Below are 19,201 nucleotides of genomic sequence, written 5' to 3' on the forward strand. Positions count from 1 at the left end.
AGACTCTTCATGAGTTAATCAGTAATCATATAATAAAAAAAAAAATCAAAGTACCTTAGTGGTCCAATGTTCGTAAAGGTTACAGACAAGAAAAAAGATTCGTGACTGACTTGCAGTCCATATAAAGATGAAACAACACAATACAATAAAAATCACTTTCTTTTCCGTTCCTTTAATGATGTCTTTGCTACAGTGCACAATCTACCCCGTGAGTTTATAAACCCAGTCACACATATTTATTTACTGATAATAACTCGAGGTAACTTCCCATGAACAGACTCAGTCAAACCCAGTCAGACTCTGCTATTATTTCACTTGGTTGCATTCTATGCTTCCAAAGGCTCTTCTAATCGATTTAATCATGACTGAGCCGTGCCATGAGAAAACCAACATAGTGGGTTTGCGACCAGCATGGATCCAGACCAGCCTGCGCATCCGCGCAGTCTGGTCAGGCTCCATGCTGTTCGCTTTTAAAGCCTATTGGAATAGAAGAAACTGTTAGCGAACAGCATGGATCCTGACCAGACTGCGCGGATGCGCAGGCTGGTCTGGATCCAGGCTGGTCGCAAAGCCACTATGTTGGTTTTCCCATGGCACGGCTCAATTGTATTTTTTTCTTCAGAATTAATTATTTGAAAAATCATTATATAGTGAGAGAGGTATACATGTTATTGATTTATATGTATTAATCTACTATTTCAAAACTCAAAAACAAAATTAGGAGAGTGAGCCATGAGACGTAAAAGGACATTTAATTTTCTAACTTCTTCTTTGAAAAACGACATGAAGTACTGTCCTCTAGCCATCCAAGGACTGTACCTGTCGGGCACTTTGCGGGACTTAGTTTAATCATTTTTTTTTTTTTTTTTTTTTTTTTTTTTTTGCATATTTTCATTTCGACATATATACATAACATTCAAAGTAATTAATCGTATATTGAAATGAAAAAAAAGCAATGGGTTGGACTTTAAGTTACTAGTATGCCAACATTATAAACAGTCCTCCCCACTTCGCAGGACTCTGAAAAGATTGTCTTTTCAATTGTATTCTGTTCACAGTTCTAGATTGTTATTAAGAAGAAGACAGTTCATTCTCCGTATTACATGTTCTTGATCACGAATGACTTGTAGTATAATTTTCTTTCTTTTATAAAAAAATCATGTACATATTTGCGTATAGTACTTGACTTGACCAACACCTCGTATGTACCAAAGTTACAACTACATTTAATATACGTTTCAGATAGCCCGTCTATTTAGTTCGAAGTCCATGTAGATCCGAATTATATGAAATCGACTTTTATACGGTTTTTATACTAGAGATGCATTTACTCGCATGTCTACTTAAAACAGGTTCTTTGCATTTTAGTATGTGTACCTTGGACAAATCAGTTATATTTCGAAAATGTCTTCATTTTGAAAAAATAGAATAATCATTACTAGCAAAATATAAAAACAATCCCAAATCTGAACTACAAATAAATAAGATGATTCCTCCGAAACAAGATATTTCCTCCAAATTATTTCCACAATGACTTGCACATCTACAATATTCATATACAGTTCGATTATTTTCATAGGCTTTTTGCAAGGTTAAACACAGTGTGCACTTCGGTGCTCAGATACTATTTAAAGAAAAACTGACATACACCCTTAAATATTCCAACAATTTCAGGTAAATAAAGTAAAGAGGTTGCTGTAATACATGCACACATCCACAAATTTGGTAAGTACACTGGCAAAGATATAGTATAAAATGAGTAACCAAAGAAATTACAAAATACTAGACAAAAAGGCAGACCAAGCATTTCTAACATAAAATATATGAATGTATTTATGTTTTCTTACCATTCTTTTTTACCGTTTATTCTATGTCATTTCTAACGTTTGGTGTCCATAATTTGCCTCAAATACTAATTTTAGTATAAAAAGAGAGTTCGCCGGTAAAACAGTTACGAATGGAAATATCTATTTTGACGACAAAACAAAATGTGAAATTATTTCTAGCTGTTATGGGAAATGCAACGATAAATTTGATTTAGAACAATCACCAGTTATTCCACAGAATGACTATTAACTATATATACACTCTTATAAGTTAAATTCATAAATAACAAATTATTATACAACATTTATAAATAACACTCTTTTCATGCACATGTACACTTTCAAATGTGCTTTACATGTCTTGATATAACTTCCAAAAATACAAATAATAATGAATTCAAAAGAAACAATGGAAGTAGCCTTTTTTATTAACAAATTATGAAAAAAATATAAAAAGTAGAAAAAACCAAACAAGGCAAACATATACAAAAAATTAAAACTTACCTGACACTGGGATAAAATACTGTTCTACACTTTAATATGGAAAAAAATCTATCAGTTATTTTGCGATACGCTGTACAATGAACTGGGATTTAAGCAGGTTTTTAAAAGCAACCAGTTCGTCAGCTTCCATAATCTTGACGCGAAGGGAGTTCCAAAGCTTGGGAGCAGTGAACGAAAAGCCCTGATTGTCATACATCACGACTTTAGACTTTACCACAACCAATGACAGCGTGTCTTGTCATCTTAGGTTTCTAACGGTCTATACACTTCATACGTAGGGGATTTATCATGTAAAGTCGTAAGGGTGTCGGTCAGAAACTTGTACCGTACTGTATATTTCACTGTTGACCAGATGCGTTCCTTCAATACAGGTATTATATGACTGTGACAGAATGTGAACAGAAATCAATTACATACTGATGAGTCAAAACAGGGAGCGTGATGGAAGATAAGTACTACAAAATAGTTTGGTTGGACCTCACAGTGAGCCAATAAAGAGAGAAGTAGATGAATTTGTCGGGAATGAAACAAAATTTAAAAACATATATATATATATATAGGAAAGTTCCAAAAACATTTTACAGTTTCAAATGTGTTGTTCTGTGTATTATCAGAGAGTATCCGAACATTCTGACAAGTACGGTTGCACAGAGGTGACATCCGCAACACTATTTATATTGTGGCCACAACTTAGTAAATTGTGGCCACGACTTAGTAAATCGTGGCCAAAATTTAGTAACTTGTGGCCACAACTTAGTAAATTGTGGCCACAACTTATTAATTTGTGGCTTCAACTTAGTAAATTGTGGCCACAAGTTACTAAGTTGTGGCCACAACTTAGTAAATCGTGGCCAAAATTTAGTAACTTGTGGCCACAACTTAGTAAATTGTGGCCACAATTTGATAAGTTGTGGCCACAATATAATAACTCATGACCACGACTTATATCAGCCAATCGAAACTATAAATAGATGGATAGACGGACGGACAGATGAATAGATCGGATGATACCTACCTACTTATTTATTTGTCAGCACTTCCGGCCGTCTATATATCTTCCATTCCTGTCTTACCCTTTGCAGTGACGTAGAATTTTATGCGTCCATTTCGTATGGTTGCTGATTTCTGCCATTTTGCGCTATCTACCTGCGACCCTTTCGAGCGAAAACACGAGATTTAACGATTTAAATGCGGGGACGCAGGCTGAAAACTCTCTATTGAGTGGGGAAGCGGATCGAAAGCACGATAATTACCGGGGTCACGGGGTGTGAATTAGTAGCTGGTATGTCAGGGTTGGGGAGCGAAAACACGATAATTAGCGCTGCTTAAACATAGTATTTCCGAACCGCGCCCGGGCATCCAGTTACCAAATGTCACCCCGCGATCTGGTTAAACATCATGTTTCCACACCTTGCCCCCACTAAATAGCGAGTTATCACCCCAAACACCCACCATTTTAACTTATAAATTTCACGTGTTTTCGCTGGGCGCGGTCACCAGGCGAAAACTCGTTATTTAACGTTTATAAGCAGTGCTAATTATCGTATTTTTGCACCGCGCCCCAGACATACCAGTTACTAAATCGCCCTTGTGGGGTTTCGGCCTGCGTTCTCGACATTTTAACTTGCTAATTCTCGTGTTTTCGCTCGACGGGCACACGGGCTGAAAATATAATTTAATTGGGCTAAAACGCGAATTGGCAGAATTTAGCATCCTTACAAAATGGACGTGCATAAAAGTGTCTACGTCCCTGCAACGGGTTAGACAGGAATGGAAGATAGACAGACGGATAGAAAGACAAATAAATAGGTATTGTACTATTAAGTTGACCTGTCAAAATATGTTTCTGACTTTCATATTAATCATATTTAGGCTTGATCAGAATATAATGACAGCCGGGACCAAGTTTTGACAGGTCAAATAAATTGCACAATAGATAGGTAGGTACCATCCAATCCATCCGTCCGTCAATCCATCCGTCCATCGGTCCGTCCTTCCGTCGATCCATCCATATATCTACCTTTTATTCCTGTTTAACATTTGCTGGTACGTACACACTTTTGTGCGCTCCTATTTTGCACTCCTATACAGCAGCTGAGAAAAAACATTCGTTTCGATTGGCTAATTCTGTCATTCCGCGTTTTAGCCTTATTAAATTATATTTTCGCCTCGTGGCCACGTCGCGAGAAAACACGAGAATAAACAGGTTCAAATGTTGAGAAAGCAGGCCGAAACCCCGCCAGGGAGATTAAGAAACTGGTATGTCTGGGGCGCGGGGCGAAAACATGATAATTAGCGCTGCTTAAACTTTTAATAGCAATTTATCGCCTGGTGACCCCGACGGGCGAAAACACTTGAAATTTACAACTAATAATGGCAGGGGTTCGGGGTGATAACTCGCTATATAGCGGGGGCGAGGAGCGGAAACATGATAATTATCAAGATCGCGGGGTGAGATTTAGTAAGTGGAAATTTGGGGCGCGGTTTGAGAACACTACGTTAAAGCAGCGCTAATCATCGTGTTTTCGCTCCCCATCACCGACATACCAGTTACTTCTTCTCACCCAGAAAAATTGTAATTATCGTGTTTTCGCTCCGCGTCCCTGCGAAAATAGAGAGTTTTCAACCTTCGTCCCCGCATTTTAACTTGTTATCTCGTGTTTTCGCTCGACAGGGTTGCGGGGAGATAACGCAAAATGGCAGAAATCAGCAACCATACGAAATGAACGCACAAAAATGTCTACGTCACTGCGAAGTGTGATACAGGAAGGGAAGACAGACGGACGGAAGTACAAACAAATAAATAAGTAGGTAGGTACGTAGACCCTGTACCATCCAATCTATTCATTCGTCCGTCTATCCATCTATTTCGATTGGCTAATAAGTCGTGGTCACTAAGTTGTGGCCACAATTTACTAAGTTGAGGCCACGATTTACTAAATTGTGGCCACAATTTACTAAGTTGAGGTCACGATTTACTAAGTTGTGGCCACAATTTAGTAACTTGTGGCCACAAGTTACTAAATTGTGGCCACGATTTACTATGTTGTGGCCACAATATAAATAAAGTGTTGCGGATGTCACCTCTGTGCCACCGTAGACAAGACTGTCAAAGCCTGTATATATCTTTGTGTATTGTATGTGATTACCTTTAAAGTGAAAGCCGCATGTGAAATAGGATTAATTGTTTTACTGTTTCTGTTTTATTGTAAAAGCGGTCGTGAAAATTTGGTAACCTTCTTCTTGGCCTTTTCGAGAAAACAAAATTGAATGCAATTGCATTTAATTTTTTGTTGTCTTATTCCATTTTATTTGTTTACACTGCACTGCGAAGGCATAGCTAGTTCCATTCATTGCTAATCAATAGTAAGCCCAGTAAAATTTGAATTTTGAGACACATTTTCAATTACAAGACAATGCCTGGGTACAGTTGTGAATTTGCATTGTTTTATAAATATGTGACTATAATTCGATTCAAAAGGCCAGATCTAGTTTGGAACATGTCTAGGTATTGGCTGGGCTATTACATGTTTGTGATGTTTGAATGAAATTTATTACATTTGAATATGTGAATGAACAATTTTAAGCATGGTTCTTCATAACATAGTTCTGCACAATTTAATAAACGAAAAGTAATAGTGTATTCATTGTTCTGGATAATACAGAATTAAGCCTTTGTCATTGCTTTTCAAAGACAAATATTACATTGCTATATATATATCTCATTTTTGCGTACAAATGCTGTCTTTTCATAAATTGTCGTACATAACATATTAGACTAATTTAGTAGTTGCTAAACGTTGAAATTAGTACTGTTGTCGTGTTCCGTGCATTAACTTGAACAAAAGTAAACTAAACGATTTTCCAGAAACAAATTGGACCGTATTTGATATAATGCGTCCCTTAGAAAGGATCTAATATCAAAGTAATAAACAATCTATTAGAATATTTATTTGTGCAAGTTAGCTCATGTGTCCATGTTATGAGGAATCAAAAACAAGAGTGTCATAATGGCCCTAGGTCAATCACATGACCTTGACTACAACACCTTGAATATATGTATGACATCCTATATCACGAATGTTGTGTTCAGAATGAAAAACATAAATGCTGACTTGGGCAAAGATACATGTATGACCAAGACAAAAAAAAACAGGACTTAGCTCTGTGATCTTGAACTTGAAGACTTGGCCCTGAGAAATGTGTCAAGACATACTCTTATCACACTGGTATCAATTACATGTAGCATGAAAACAATACAGAAAATATATAACATCACATTCTATATAGGACACATACCACAGCATTTATAAGAAAGTCCTCGATTACAGTGTAAATAAAAAGATATTAAAACAGCGATATTAGTCTTAACATCTTTGAATATAAATCTGCTTTAACAAACTCTCGAACACAAAGATTTAAGTACATGCTACTTCGTCCTACCACACTCCACTTTAGTATATCTTCCTATGAAAGCCACCCGCGATACTTTTAAACAGTTGCGAATTAATCTGGGGTCATTTTTGTTTGTTTATTTTAGGTTTAGCGCCCAACAGTATTTCAGTTATTGTTACGGCGAGCTTTCAACGTAACCGGAGTTCTTTAATTCTGAACCAGAAACTACCTGATTTTAGCAAACTCCCCATGAATCAGAGGTTGGGCCTTCGGTTTGAACTCACCATGCAATCCATAATCAGTAAAAAACTTATTGAGCTAAGGGTGCTAGCTGGTTGAAATTGGCTTTTGCGGTTTACTAGACGTTCTTTGAAGAAATTGTGGACAGCAGCAGGACAGACACCCAACAAGCCTTAAAGCTCAACATGAGCCAATTTTAGAAACAAGAGGGCCATAGGCCAAGTCACTCACTTGATGTTCACTGTTTGGCCTTGTATACATTTATGACACACTGAATCATGAATTGTAACAACTATGTTTAGCAGAAACAAGTGGCCCTTTAAAGAAGTCAAACGCCACCATTTGCACAAATTTGGGAGAGGAATTTACAATAATGCTATAGTCCACGTTTCATGAAGATCACCCAAGCAGTCCATAACAAGAAGTAATTGAAAGGTTTTCAATTTTTACTCTAACGACCTCTAAAGGGGCCAGAGATTTCTTTTGAATAAACTTGGAAGAGGACCTTATAAAGATGCTGGAGACCAAGTTTGATAAAGATTCATCAAGGGGTTTATCAAAAGTTAACATATTTCTAGCGATCCCTTTTTGAAAAAGATCTGCGATAACCTAATAATTATGCTATTGACCAAGTTTGATGAAGACCAATTTAGTGGTCAATGAGAAGTTATCCATAGGCATTTATCTTTTAAGCTCTAGTGACCCCTAAATGGGATCGAGCTCCTTTGCTTTTTGAAACTTTAGAGAAGACTTAAATAAATTTTGATGAATATCCAGTTTTTTTGTTTTGTTTTGGGTTCAACACCGTTTTTCAAAAGTATTTCTGTTAGGTAACGGCGGGAAGTTAACCTAACCAGTGTTCCTGGACTCTGTACTCTGTTAGGTAACGGCGGGAAGTTAACCTAACCAGTGTTCCTGGACTCTGTACCTTTACAAACATGTTCTCCTCAGGTAACTGCAAACTTCCTCGCATGAATCAGAGATTTCAGACAGAATGCCTTTTATCAAATCGTCACGGGGAACATTAGCAAACCCTAAATGGGACCACTTGTCCCAATTTGAAAAAGAATTGGGAGACTTTAATATGATACTACAGACCAAGTGACAGACAGATGTCCAACAATCCTAAAAACTGATCACTTCATGTTCAGGTGCATCATATTTATTTCAAATAAGGTGATACAGATGTTTTTCATATCAGTTCTTTTACATTATGCATGCAGAGTGAACTGAGTAGAAAAGAATTATGTTGATGAATAATAACTACGTACAACACCATTACCTTTAAAACCTTTCGATCACGTTTTATGTTGGACAAGAAAAACTAACTAAAATACATGTATAATCAATTTTTATTTTGAAATAAATATTTGCATGTTAATATTACATTTGAATGGAGCTCTCTACCAGAATGCTTTACGACATTACACATGACAAAAATGTTTTAACAGCTTCAAAATGAACAATTATATTTCCTGATATTTTCAGAAACTTTCATCGAAAGCAACAAAATTCAAAGTAAACAAAAAAGAAATCATGTCTTCTCCAAGTTTCTATGAAGCAGTTTTATTTATTCTGAAAAGATGAACAATTAAATATTGCAAACTTTATGATAAGTTAACCCTTATCATGCTGGGCACGACTGATTCTGCCTTTGCGACCTGTGTAGATCATGATCAGCCTGCACATCTATGCAGTCTGATCATGATCTGCACTGTTTGCCATTCAGACAGTATCTGTTTGGTGTTCATCCCTTTTAACAGCTAATGGTACTGTCCAAATTGTAAGATGGACAAGTTCATTATAGAAATTTAGCATGGTAAGGGTTAAGGAAGAGTTATCTCCCCATGGAAAGTGTTAAATCTGCGATCTCATCTTATCTTAAGATTTTCATTCCAGTAAAATAACACAGAAATACAAACATCAAACATGTGTCAAGGTCAGACATAGAAGCTACCTCTACAGCTAAAATCCCAGGAAGTAAAATCAAGTAAACATGAAAAGCATTCCTTCCATGGTAGATCTACAATGTATATTGGAACTTTCTTGAAGATAAAAAGTTTTCTCCATCAAATGAGCCTTGGCAAACATGAGAATATTAGCACTTTGTTACATCTCTGTATATCAATTTTGCTATTTTTACAGGATTTTCAACAACCCTGTACTACGTCTGAAGTTCAGGCATACTGAGCTTTACATTTCAGCTTATCAAGTCTAAATACGATTACAATTACAAAATATTTTGGGCCATATTAAAAATGTTATATATATGCAACTGACTAGACAAAAATAGTTTGATTAATTTTTTGCTTTCCAAAAAATTTATATCTGTTTCTAAACCCTTCCTGTTCATAACGTTGTCGTTTATCTTTCAATGAAATATTCAAATTTTCAAAATCTGCAGAGCAATAATGTAACTCTGTAAAGTCTGATTCTTTTTGATTTTTGTGAAAGATATGTACTCTAATATACATATTTGAAAAGAACTCATAAACTGAAATTTTAACATTTACATGACATTGTAATAAATTTGCTAAAATGTACATCTTCTTATACAACTGTACAGTTAAACAAGAGCTGTCTGTAAGATAGCAGGCTCGACTTTGCTCAGTGCTTGACCTTGAATTAGAGCTTTGCCAGTAAAAGCTTAATAAAACTTCAACCAAAAAATGCTAAGTTAAAAAAGGACATAACTGTAAAAATTCAAATCAGAGTTATTGGGATTGTTTCTCCTGGTGTAGACTTTAATAGTAAATAGCTACTTTAAGTTTCAAGTCAATATCTTTGATAGCAACAGAGATATTTGACTTTATCAAAAACTTTAACAAATAGCGACGACTATGCTGACACCGGGGCAAGTGCAATAGCTATACTTTTTCTTTGTAAAGTCGAGCTAAAAATGCCTAATGTCTAAATAGAGGATCTTCCTCATACTATTTTCATCAAAACTGCTGTTATCAAAATAATTACATATTTTTCCATGAAAAATGAAATGCCTTGGACTGAAAGCAGATAAAACTTAAAATTTCAAAATTCAATTACAGGAAAATAATTTCAGAAAAGCAAAAAAGTTGTTTTCTAGCAACAAGCACTTTTTCTTGCAATGCAGTATTAAACACATGGCTTGCATACTGAAAAAACTTCAGCATAAACAGACAGTCCAATGTATATGTACATCTTCCACAAAAAAAGTCATGTTCTAGTTTCAAAAATTCACATAGTTTTTTCAACTCATAAAATCCAATACCTAATAAATAGAAGGAACACAACTACCACGGCAACTATTGCAGCTATTTTAGCATACGATGCACGTAAATTTAAATATTTGGCATCCTTTTTATACTTTGATGACAACGTAGATAAATTGCTGGCCTTGGTGTCCAATACTGAAATTTAAAAATAACATATCCATGTTACTAAATATGGCTAAATTATAAGTGCTCATTTTTCTGATACCTATAAAACCTGCAGAGATAGAGAGTTATTATCTTTTATTGAAAGATGCAGATGTTGTCATATCCTGAATAAATGTTCCATGATGTGACTGTTGAAAAACTTTTCATTGTACACTAATTCAGATTCTGATTCTTAAACAATAACATGAAATTAAGCTAAAAGCTAATACTGTAACTGTTCAATAGGCAAAACTTGAACGGTCTCCTAAAGAATACAATTTTGCCCAAATTCTGTATCAGTCTGATCTTACCCTTTAACTGTAAGATACCTAAATTAGTTTAACAGCAGGTGGATAGAAATAAATTAACCATATTAAAAGTTTGGATCAACCATATCATGACGTGATTTGTTTCATGGTAAAGGCAATTTTCAGCAAGATCTAGGACCAGGGTATATATATTACAGATGCTATAACGATTGTGATGCCAGATGTCAGTTCTAAAGATGTAAGTTGTTACCAAAAATATATCATAACCCAGTTTTTCAACAGTACATTCAAGTATTTCTGTCATGTAACAGGCATTCAAAGTAACCCATGTTCCTGAATTTTGTACCATCACTTAGTATACCTGTTCTCCATGATTAACTGTGATTTTATCGACAATAATCAGAGGTGGAGCAACAATGATTTCAGACATACAGTCTTCTATCAAATTATCATAGCGAACATACATCTTGCCTGGTGATTAAATTTAAGACCCCATGATCCAAAGATTTGTGTTCTATATTGTGCTAAACAGGTAGGCTAAATCTTAAAATTAAGTTATCACAGCATACCTGACAGGGAATCTCCTCTCTGTAAAACATCATCTATATTCTGTACCATAATTCTCTGAACATCCTGCAATTCTGTGTTTATCGAGGAAAGATTTTTCCTGGCTCTTGAGTCCATGTAGTTCTTCCGAACTTTTTGTATGTAGGTATCTGTAATGATGTATACACCATTTAATGCACAATGGACACATTTTTCAACAGTAGATCAGTGAGGTCAAAATCAAAATATGGAGATACGTAAAGAGAATTTAAAGGCTGAAATGAACAAGAAGAAAACTTTTTAAGGACAAAACTCATTACTCAAAAACACAAGTAACTAGAACATGATAACGTACAGATATTACAGAGGAGCTAGTGTAAATATCTATCAAGACAGCCATGGTGGCCCTAAGTCACTCACTCTGATTGTGATTGTTGAACTTTGTATGTGTCATAATACAAGACTTTTTTTTCTATTTTTAACCATTGTTAACTTAAAAACTACAAGTTGAATCACTTGAACAAAATTATGAGAGGACCTTACCAGAGTATTACAGACTAGGTTTGGTGAAGATCCATTGAGTGATTCATGAGAAAAGATTTTTTAAAGGTCTTCTATTTTTAGCTCCAGTAGGCCCTAAATCAGGCAAAGTGGAACCATCTGAGTGAAAATGAGAGAGATCAATGCCAAGATGCTTCTGACTGAGTTTGGTGAAGATCCATCATGTTCTTCATAAGAAAAAGTAGCTTAACCTTTATCATGCTGGACACAATTGATTCTGCCTTTCCTACCAGTGTAGATCATGATCAGCCTGCACATTTGTGCAGTCTGATCATGATATGCACTGTTGGCCATTCAATCAGCATCTTTTTGGTAAACAGCCCTTTTGACAGATAACAGTACTGTCCAAATTGAAAGATGGACAAGTCCATTATAATAATTCAGCAGGGTAAGGGTTAAGGTAAAAAGCTTACACCAGAACTCTGACAGCAGACACCAGACAGAGCACCATCACAACAGCTTACCCTAAACCTATGGTTTGGGAGATGCTAAAATGGAAATAATCTCAACAAAAGAAAAATCATTGAGGTAAAATATTACAAAGAAGAAAAACTTACCAAATTCTATAAAGCTGTATGGTCTAGACACAGTTTCAACCTTAAAACCGTAATTTGATGCGAATTCTGTTTGAAGATCCTCGAGAAATGAGTATGCAAGTCTCTTTGAGAATGTTTTATCACATAGCACTAAATAACACACTCCTCTCTCTATGTAGTAGCTGAAAATATAACATAGCACTAAATAACACACTCCTCTCTCTATGTAGTAGATGAAAATTTAACATAGCACTAAATAACATACTCCTCTCTCTATGTAGTAGCTGAAAATGTAACATAGCACTAAATAACACATTCCTCTCTCTATGTAGTAGCTGAAAATATAACAAAGCACTAAATAACACATTCCTCTCTCTATGTAGTAGCTGAAAACATAACAAAGCACTAAATAACATACTCCTCTCTCTATGTAGTAGCTGAAAATATAACATAGCACTAAATAACACATTCCTCTCTCTATGTAGTAGCTGAAAATATAACATAGCACTAAATAACACATTCCTCTCTCTATGTAGTAGCTGAAAATATAACAAAGCACTAAATAACATACTCCTCTCTCTATGTAGTAGCTGAAAATATAACATAGCACTAAATAACACATTCCTCTCTCTATGTAGTAGCTGAAAATATAACATAGCACTAAATAACACCTTCCTCTCTCTATGTAGTAGCTGAAAATATAACATAGCACTAAATAACACACTCCTCTCTCTATGTAGTAGCTGAAAACATAGCAAAAATATATAACAATAATATCTCAGTAATAGTACACATACCGTACAGGTACTTATTTCTGCGGGCTGAATATTCTGCAATTTTTAAAAAAATGAGGTGGTATTAAATTTCTGCGTACATTATTTCTGTGGTGTCTTTCTTCTCACGTTGAAGCAATTTATTTCTGCAGTTCTGTATTCTACGGTTGTTTTATTAATTTCAAATAGACAGGTACATATTTTGTTGTTATTTTGACAGTTATTTTGGCTTCCGGTTTGAAAATAAAAGTTGACTGATACTGATGAAACATCGTCATCATCACATAATGTTAATGATTAAATGCAAGGAGAAACGGTCATTTTATGAATACGATCATGCCAAACAGACACGAAATATGCCCGAATCTATATTTTGCAAACATTCCCATCTGTGCATTGTAACTGTGTGATAATTTTTGTTAAACATGCCTTTTTCAAGTCCCATACAAATAACGGTAACATCGCCAGACAGACCGGTTGACAATAGACACAAAGGATACAATGGATTTTGTTTGTCATGCACATAATTAAAGAAAATGAAACTGACAGCTGACTGCTAAATGGTGAACGAAAATCAAAACAAATTCAATATTTTTTATTATGGTTTATTAAACAGCAAAACAATTGCCACACCAAAACAATAATAAAATGGTTCTTATATATTACCATTAATACTAAATTTTCAACTTACTTCATCAGTACTCAGCTACATGTGGGACAAAAGCCGATAACGCTATCAGACATTGTCTTATACTTAACCGGATTATAATGACGGCTTGTATCGTCGTATCATGGCATGTCAGGACGAAATTTTCTGCGGATTTTATATCTGGGGTCTTATTGTCTTCCGCAGAAAATGCAGAAATAAAGTTCCCGCAGAAAGTACTTATACGGTACTTTCTTTTACATATATCAAGTCAGTCAGGGGTGTAACTGTTTTAAGTTATCGCAGTTTATAACCTGTTTGAGTTATTGCTTAAACTTTCATAACTTATTTCAGTTCTCGTAAAATATTACAAAGCCCTCCTGTGCCAATTCCTCATTTTGAATGAGACAAATGCAATTATTTTCTGAATCCTTGACCTTTTACCTTTCCAGCTATGCAGTAAAAATATTTACGCAAGGCTGATAAAGTTTTATGCAAAAGTTTTAAAGCTATAAAACTCTTAATATCCCATTATGCTTATCAGGTCATGCTCAGACTAAAAGAGAATTTGCTTAACCACGGTTTGCTACTAATTTCACTTTAAAGGTCACTTTGTGAGAACAGCAAAAAGACTTTTTTTGAATAACTTACCTGAGTTAACTACATTTTATAACTAATACAGGTTATAAGATGCTTGAAAAAGTAACTGAAATAGGTTACATAACTTAAAACAGTTACACCCCTGACTGCAAGTATAATAATAATTTCCGTCAATGTCTGTCATAAATAACAAATAATCTGCAAAAGATAGAATAAAGCATACTTTGCATTTTTATCATTTTAACAATGCCGATTTTACAGAAGAAATCACTTGTGCAGCATAATTTTAGGTAAAATTGTGTATATGTACACAGAAATGTTACAAATCCTCCAAGCAATGTTTCTTGACGTATCACCGCCCGAGTGTATAAATAGTGTTAAAACACAGTTTTGCTATAAATTATTCCGATTCTAATATGCCCTTAATCTGAAACAGTAGATAAAATATAGAAGCGCTCTTTCTTGGTTGCAACAAAAACATTGACGTCACCGCATGTAACTATTGTTGACGTGACGTCATTCTAGCGTAAGAGTGTTTTAACAGAGACAAGCATATCAGAATTCCAAATCAAGCATGCAGATTAGAAAAGTTTCCAGTAAAACATATGAATGATTATGCTCCCTAGTTGTCATGCTTTTTTTTTTTTTGACAAATCTAAATCTACAATCTTAGTCTCTGAGAAGATGATGAACACAATGTAGATAAATTGATGCTAGACAGGGAATGATCACAAAAGCATGTTGTGTCTTGGTGAGCTACTAGTAGTAAAAGCTGAACAAGAAATATTTTGAAAACTTTAACTCACAAATTTTGAAATATGTCCATTTTAGATTGGGAAGTTCTTTTTGAATTGTTTGCTGCAGTTGTATGTGAAAAAGCCCTCTATTTACACTCAACAGCAAATAAATACCTTTACTGAATACTCTATAACCAAGACATAGCCAACAAAACCGACCTAGTATTGTTAACATTATCATGGGGTTTAAGTTTAAACTATGTTATATACATGACAATATAATAAGGCATATAATGCAATATCAGATAATATAAACTAGAAGATATATCATTAGTGGACAAGACTCACTGGAATATATATGGTCCCGATTCAAGGCTACATCTAGTTGGGGGTTGCGGGTCTGCTGAAATCTTACGAAACAACTGCTTTGCTTGGTTCTGAAACTCCATCATACTTCTCCCAGCCTGAAATATAACAGCATGATCTTTGCAAACTTACAAACGTCAAAGGCTATATTCTGTATCTAACTATTTAAAAAAAAAAAAAACAGTACATATTTCTCCACTGCTTATCTGTTGTCTTCCCTACTGTCTTTAATAAAAAGCTAAACTTCGTTCTCTTGAACTCTCAGGGCCCCCACAAAAATTCATTCAGACCATCTATACAGTTGTTGTTCAGCAGACAGATCTTTTTAACAAGGCCACCACCTGAAAGTGTCTCGCCCACATGAGCTTTGACTCATGAAATATGTGCAAAATGAGTTTTAAAATCATCTTCCAAAGTTTCAAATCTATTCAAAAGATGATTTCTTCAAGGTCAATGGCACTAGTGGGCAAGGACTCACTGTATGGATGTAAAATGATTATTTGAACCATCCTACAAGGTTTCAAAGCAATATGACATTGTTTAATGGTCCAAGACTGACCAGGACTGTACAGGATAGCTAAACACGTCCATTTTTTGACAAACCTACTAGACTCTGAGATATTTTATCAGCTTTTATCTTCCTGCATATTGATCAGGTCAGCATGACGTCACTTCCGTTACTGAGAAACCGATAATGCGACATATTGCATAGTTGGAAGTAGAACCTAGCGACGCAGTATGGATTGTTATGTTTTTTTTTCAAATAAAACATATCCAGATACTATGTTCATTTAGTAGATTTTATTATCTACATCAAGATACTATGTTCATTTACTAGATTTTATTATCTGCTGTTCCTATGGTATACATTTTTAAAGTTTTTGTCTGATTACACAGGAAATTATTAATTTACTAGCATGTCAAAATGGTCTGGAAGAAGTGACATGTTCAAATATGAAAGTGACATCAATCCATTTGTCAACTGACATGCAAATAAAAATAATGTGCATAATTATACCAGTCACACATACAAACATATCAAAAGAAATAATTACAATGACAATTACTTTAATATTTATAGATCATTCAGGAACCTAAATATTTTTTCCATTAAATTTTGAATTTCAATAAGTCTAATAAAAACATATTTGTAAAACAGAAAGTTTCATTTCTCCAACTTGGGATCGGTGCTGCTGCAAAGTCATACCCTTGATTACTAACACTTTTGTAGTTTGATGAAGTAACTTCATTATGCAGTACTTTTGGAATAGTAGCATGATCAATAGTAAATGGTTTGAAAACGCTTTCAACAAAACAATTTGTGCTGATTTCGTAGGAAACAAGTCTCTTTCTATGTTCCAGTAAAAGAGTTGTATATTGCTTTAAGGTTTATGACACCTGTTATTAAATCTTATGCAACTGAATTTAGATTAGTGTTGATTTAATTGAATTTGGTGTTGATTGAATCAACTTTGACAACCTGGCATTTAGAAATATATTTATAATGCCAGTCTACAAAATAGAATGGGGACGGTGAGTTAATATATACATGCCAATGGAGAAATCCAAACATTTTATTTAAAGTTAAAGGAGCTCCGATTTATCAAATGATAATTTGCTTCGAGCCTGCCACATACATGATCATGCTTTGCAGTTGCCATGCCTCAGCCAGATTTTTAGGTATGACTTCAGAATTCCTTCCATTTCGGTGCGGCAAGAACACCTCCACTCGGACCGTAGCGCGTTTTGTACTAGTTCGGGCGCCGCGGTGGAACTCCATCAGTCGGACCGTAGCGCGTTTTGTACTAGTTCGGGCGCCGCGGAGGAATCCCTTGATGCGGTCTGTGCGCATTACGGTGCGGCAAGGGATATTCCTCCACTCGGACCGTAGCGCGTTTTGTACTAGTTCGGGCGCCGCGATGGAATTCCACCACTCGGACCGTAGCGCGTTTTGTACTAGTTCGGGCGCCGCGGAGGTGTTTCTTCATGCGTGCCGATGTTGAATTGTGTTATATGCGCACTCGGTGCGGGGAGGAATTCAACTGAAGTCAGTTAACTTAGGCTTGTTATGTATTAATCAATGAGACAAATTAATCCTTGTATCTGTTAAACAAAATAATTTATTCTTTTACAGTGAAGTGGTACCTTTAAGGTGTAGTTTAGGTGAGCATTTCTAATATACATATATACAAATTTCTAATATGACAATATTGTAAGTGAACAATGACTGCTGTTACAACATGTATTAAATTAATAGATATTCTTTTACAGTGAAGTGGCACCTTTAAGGTGTAGGTGAGCAATTTTTATGCCCCCGAAGTGAGGCATATTAGTTTTCAAGTGTCCGTCCTTTCGTTAGTTAGTTATGTAGTTAGTTATTTCGTTCGTTCGTCACAACGTTAACTTTTTGCATGAAGGCACTTTACTCGTGAACCACTGCACCCAGTTCCTGTAAACCTTATATGCTGATAGTACTTATTGAGTACATCACCCCTACTGACTTTGGCGTCACCAGGTCAAAGGTCAAGGTGACAGGGGTCAACGTTATCTTTTTGCATGAAGGCACTTTACTCGCGAGCCACTGCACCCAGGACCTTCAATATTCACATGCTGATAGTACTTATTGAGTACACCTCTACTGACTTTGGGGTCACCAGGTCAAAGTTCAAGGTCGCAAGGGCCAACTTTATCTTTTTGCATGAAGGCCCTTTACTCGCAAAACACTGCACCCAGGACCTTCAAACTTCACATGCTGATAGTACTAATTGAGTACACTACTCCTACTGACTTTGTAGGCACCAGTTTAAAGGTCAAGGTCATAGGGGCCAACGTTATCTTTTTGCATGAAGGCACTTTACTCGCGACCCACTTCACCCAGGACCTTTAAATTTGACATGCTGATAGTACTTATTGAGTACACCACCTGTACTGACTTTGGAGTCACCAGGCCGAAGGTTAAGGTGCTGCGGGAGCATTTGTCACCATTAGTGACAGCTGTTGTTAGGTATGACTTCAAAATTCCTTCCATTTCGGTGCGGCAAGGAATAGGTCAGTTAGCTTAGGCTTGTTATATATCAATTAATAAGACAGATTAATCCTTGTATCTGTTAAACCAATAAATATTCTTTTACAGTGAAGTGGAAAACTTTTTTTTTTCATTGGTTGCTTTGGCCTGTTCCCCTCCACAAAAAAGGTTCCGTCAATGATGTTAATAACTACAGAGGCATAACTCGTGTTTGTTGATTCTCTTAGATATTTAAAACCAATAAATAAACGTTTTGAGTCATTTTGTGAAAGTAATGCTACTATTTCGGATGCACAATTTGGATTAGAAAAGGATGTTGAATTGTTAATACCATATATATATATATATATTAAGTTAAAGTCAGACCAGGTTAGTTCACGAGTAAATAAGCTAGAATATTAAAATTAGGACCAGGTTAGTTTACAAGTAAATAGACCAGGTTAATTTACAAATATAGTTGTGAGTGAAGACTACAGAAAACAGGGAGTAAAAGGAGAGTGGTGGTGTAGAGGTGAAGGTAACCAGCTGCTCAACCCCGACCATCATTTGTTCGAGCCCCACTGGGATAATGACCACACCTCATATGACACAAGTACTGATTTTTCCAGGAAGCAGACTTGAGAGTGATTCAAATAAGCTTCAAGATTTCATCCCAATCCAGCAGAAACTAAAGAGTAATTCACAAAAGTTGATGATAAAAAAAGATCATGAAATGTTTTAAAATTTTGTTGGAAAATGATACCAGTAACAGATATAGGACTAAAGCAGTTGAAGGAAAATGG

General features: G+C 35.5%; 1 protein-coding gene across 1 annotated transcript; it reads right to left on the reverse strand.

Annotated features, from left to right (window-relative positions):
* Positions 1 to 10,196: 10,196 nt before the first annotated feature.
* Positions 10,197 to 17,055, reverse strand: LOC128548708 (vesicle-trafficking protein SEC22b-like). Its single transcript, XM_053524076.1, has 5 exons — positions 17,032 to 17,055; positions 15,377 to 15,492; positions 12,294 to 12,454; positions 11,199 to 11,345; positions 10,197 to 10,351 (listed from the first exon to the last, which is right to left on the reverse strand). Exons 1-5 carry the CDS (start codon positions 17,053 to 17,055, stop codon positions 10,197 to 10,199), a joined length of 603 nt encoding a protein of 200 aa, XP_053380051.1.
* Between the last annotated feature and the right edge of the window lie 2,146 nt (positions 17,056 to 19,201).

Source organism: Mercenaria mercenaria, chromosome 15, assembly GCF_021730395.1.
Source record: "Mercenaria mercenaria strain notata chromosome 15, MADL_Memer_1, whole genome shotgun sequence".
Classification (NCBI taxonomy): domain Eukaryota; kingdom Metazoa; phylum Mollusca; class Bivalvia; order Venerida; family Veneridae; genus Mercenaria; species Mercenaria mercenaria.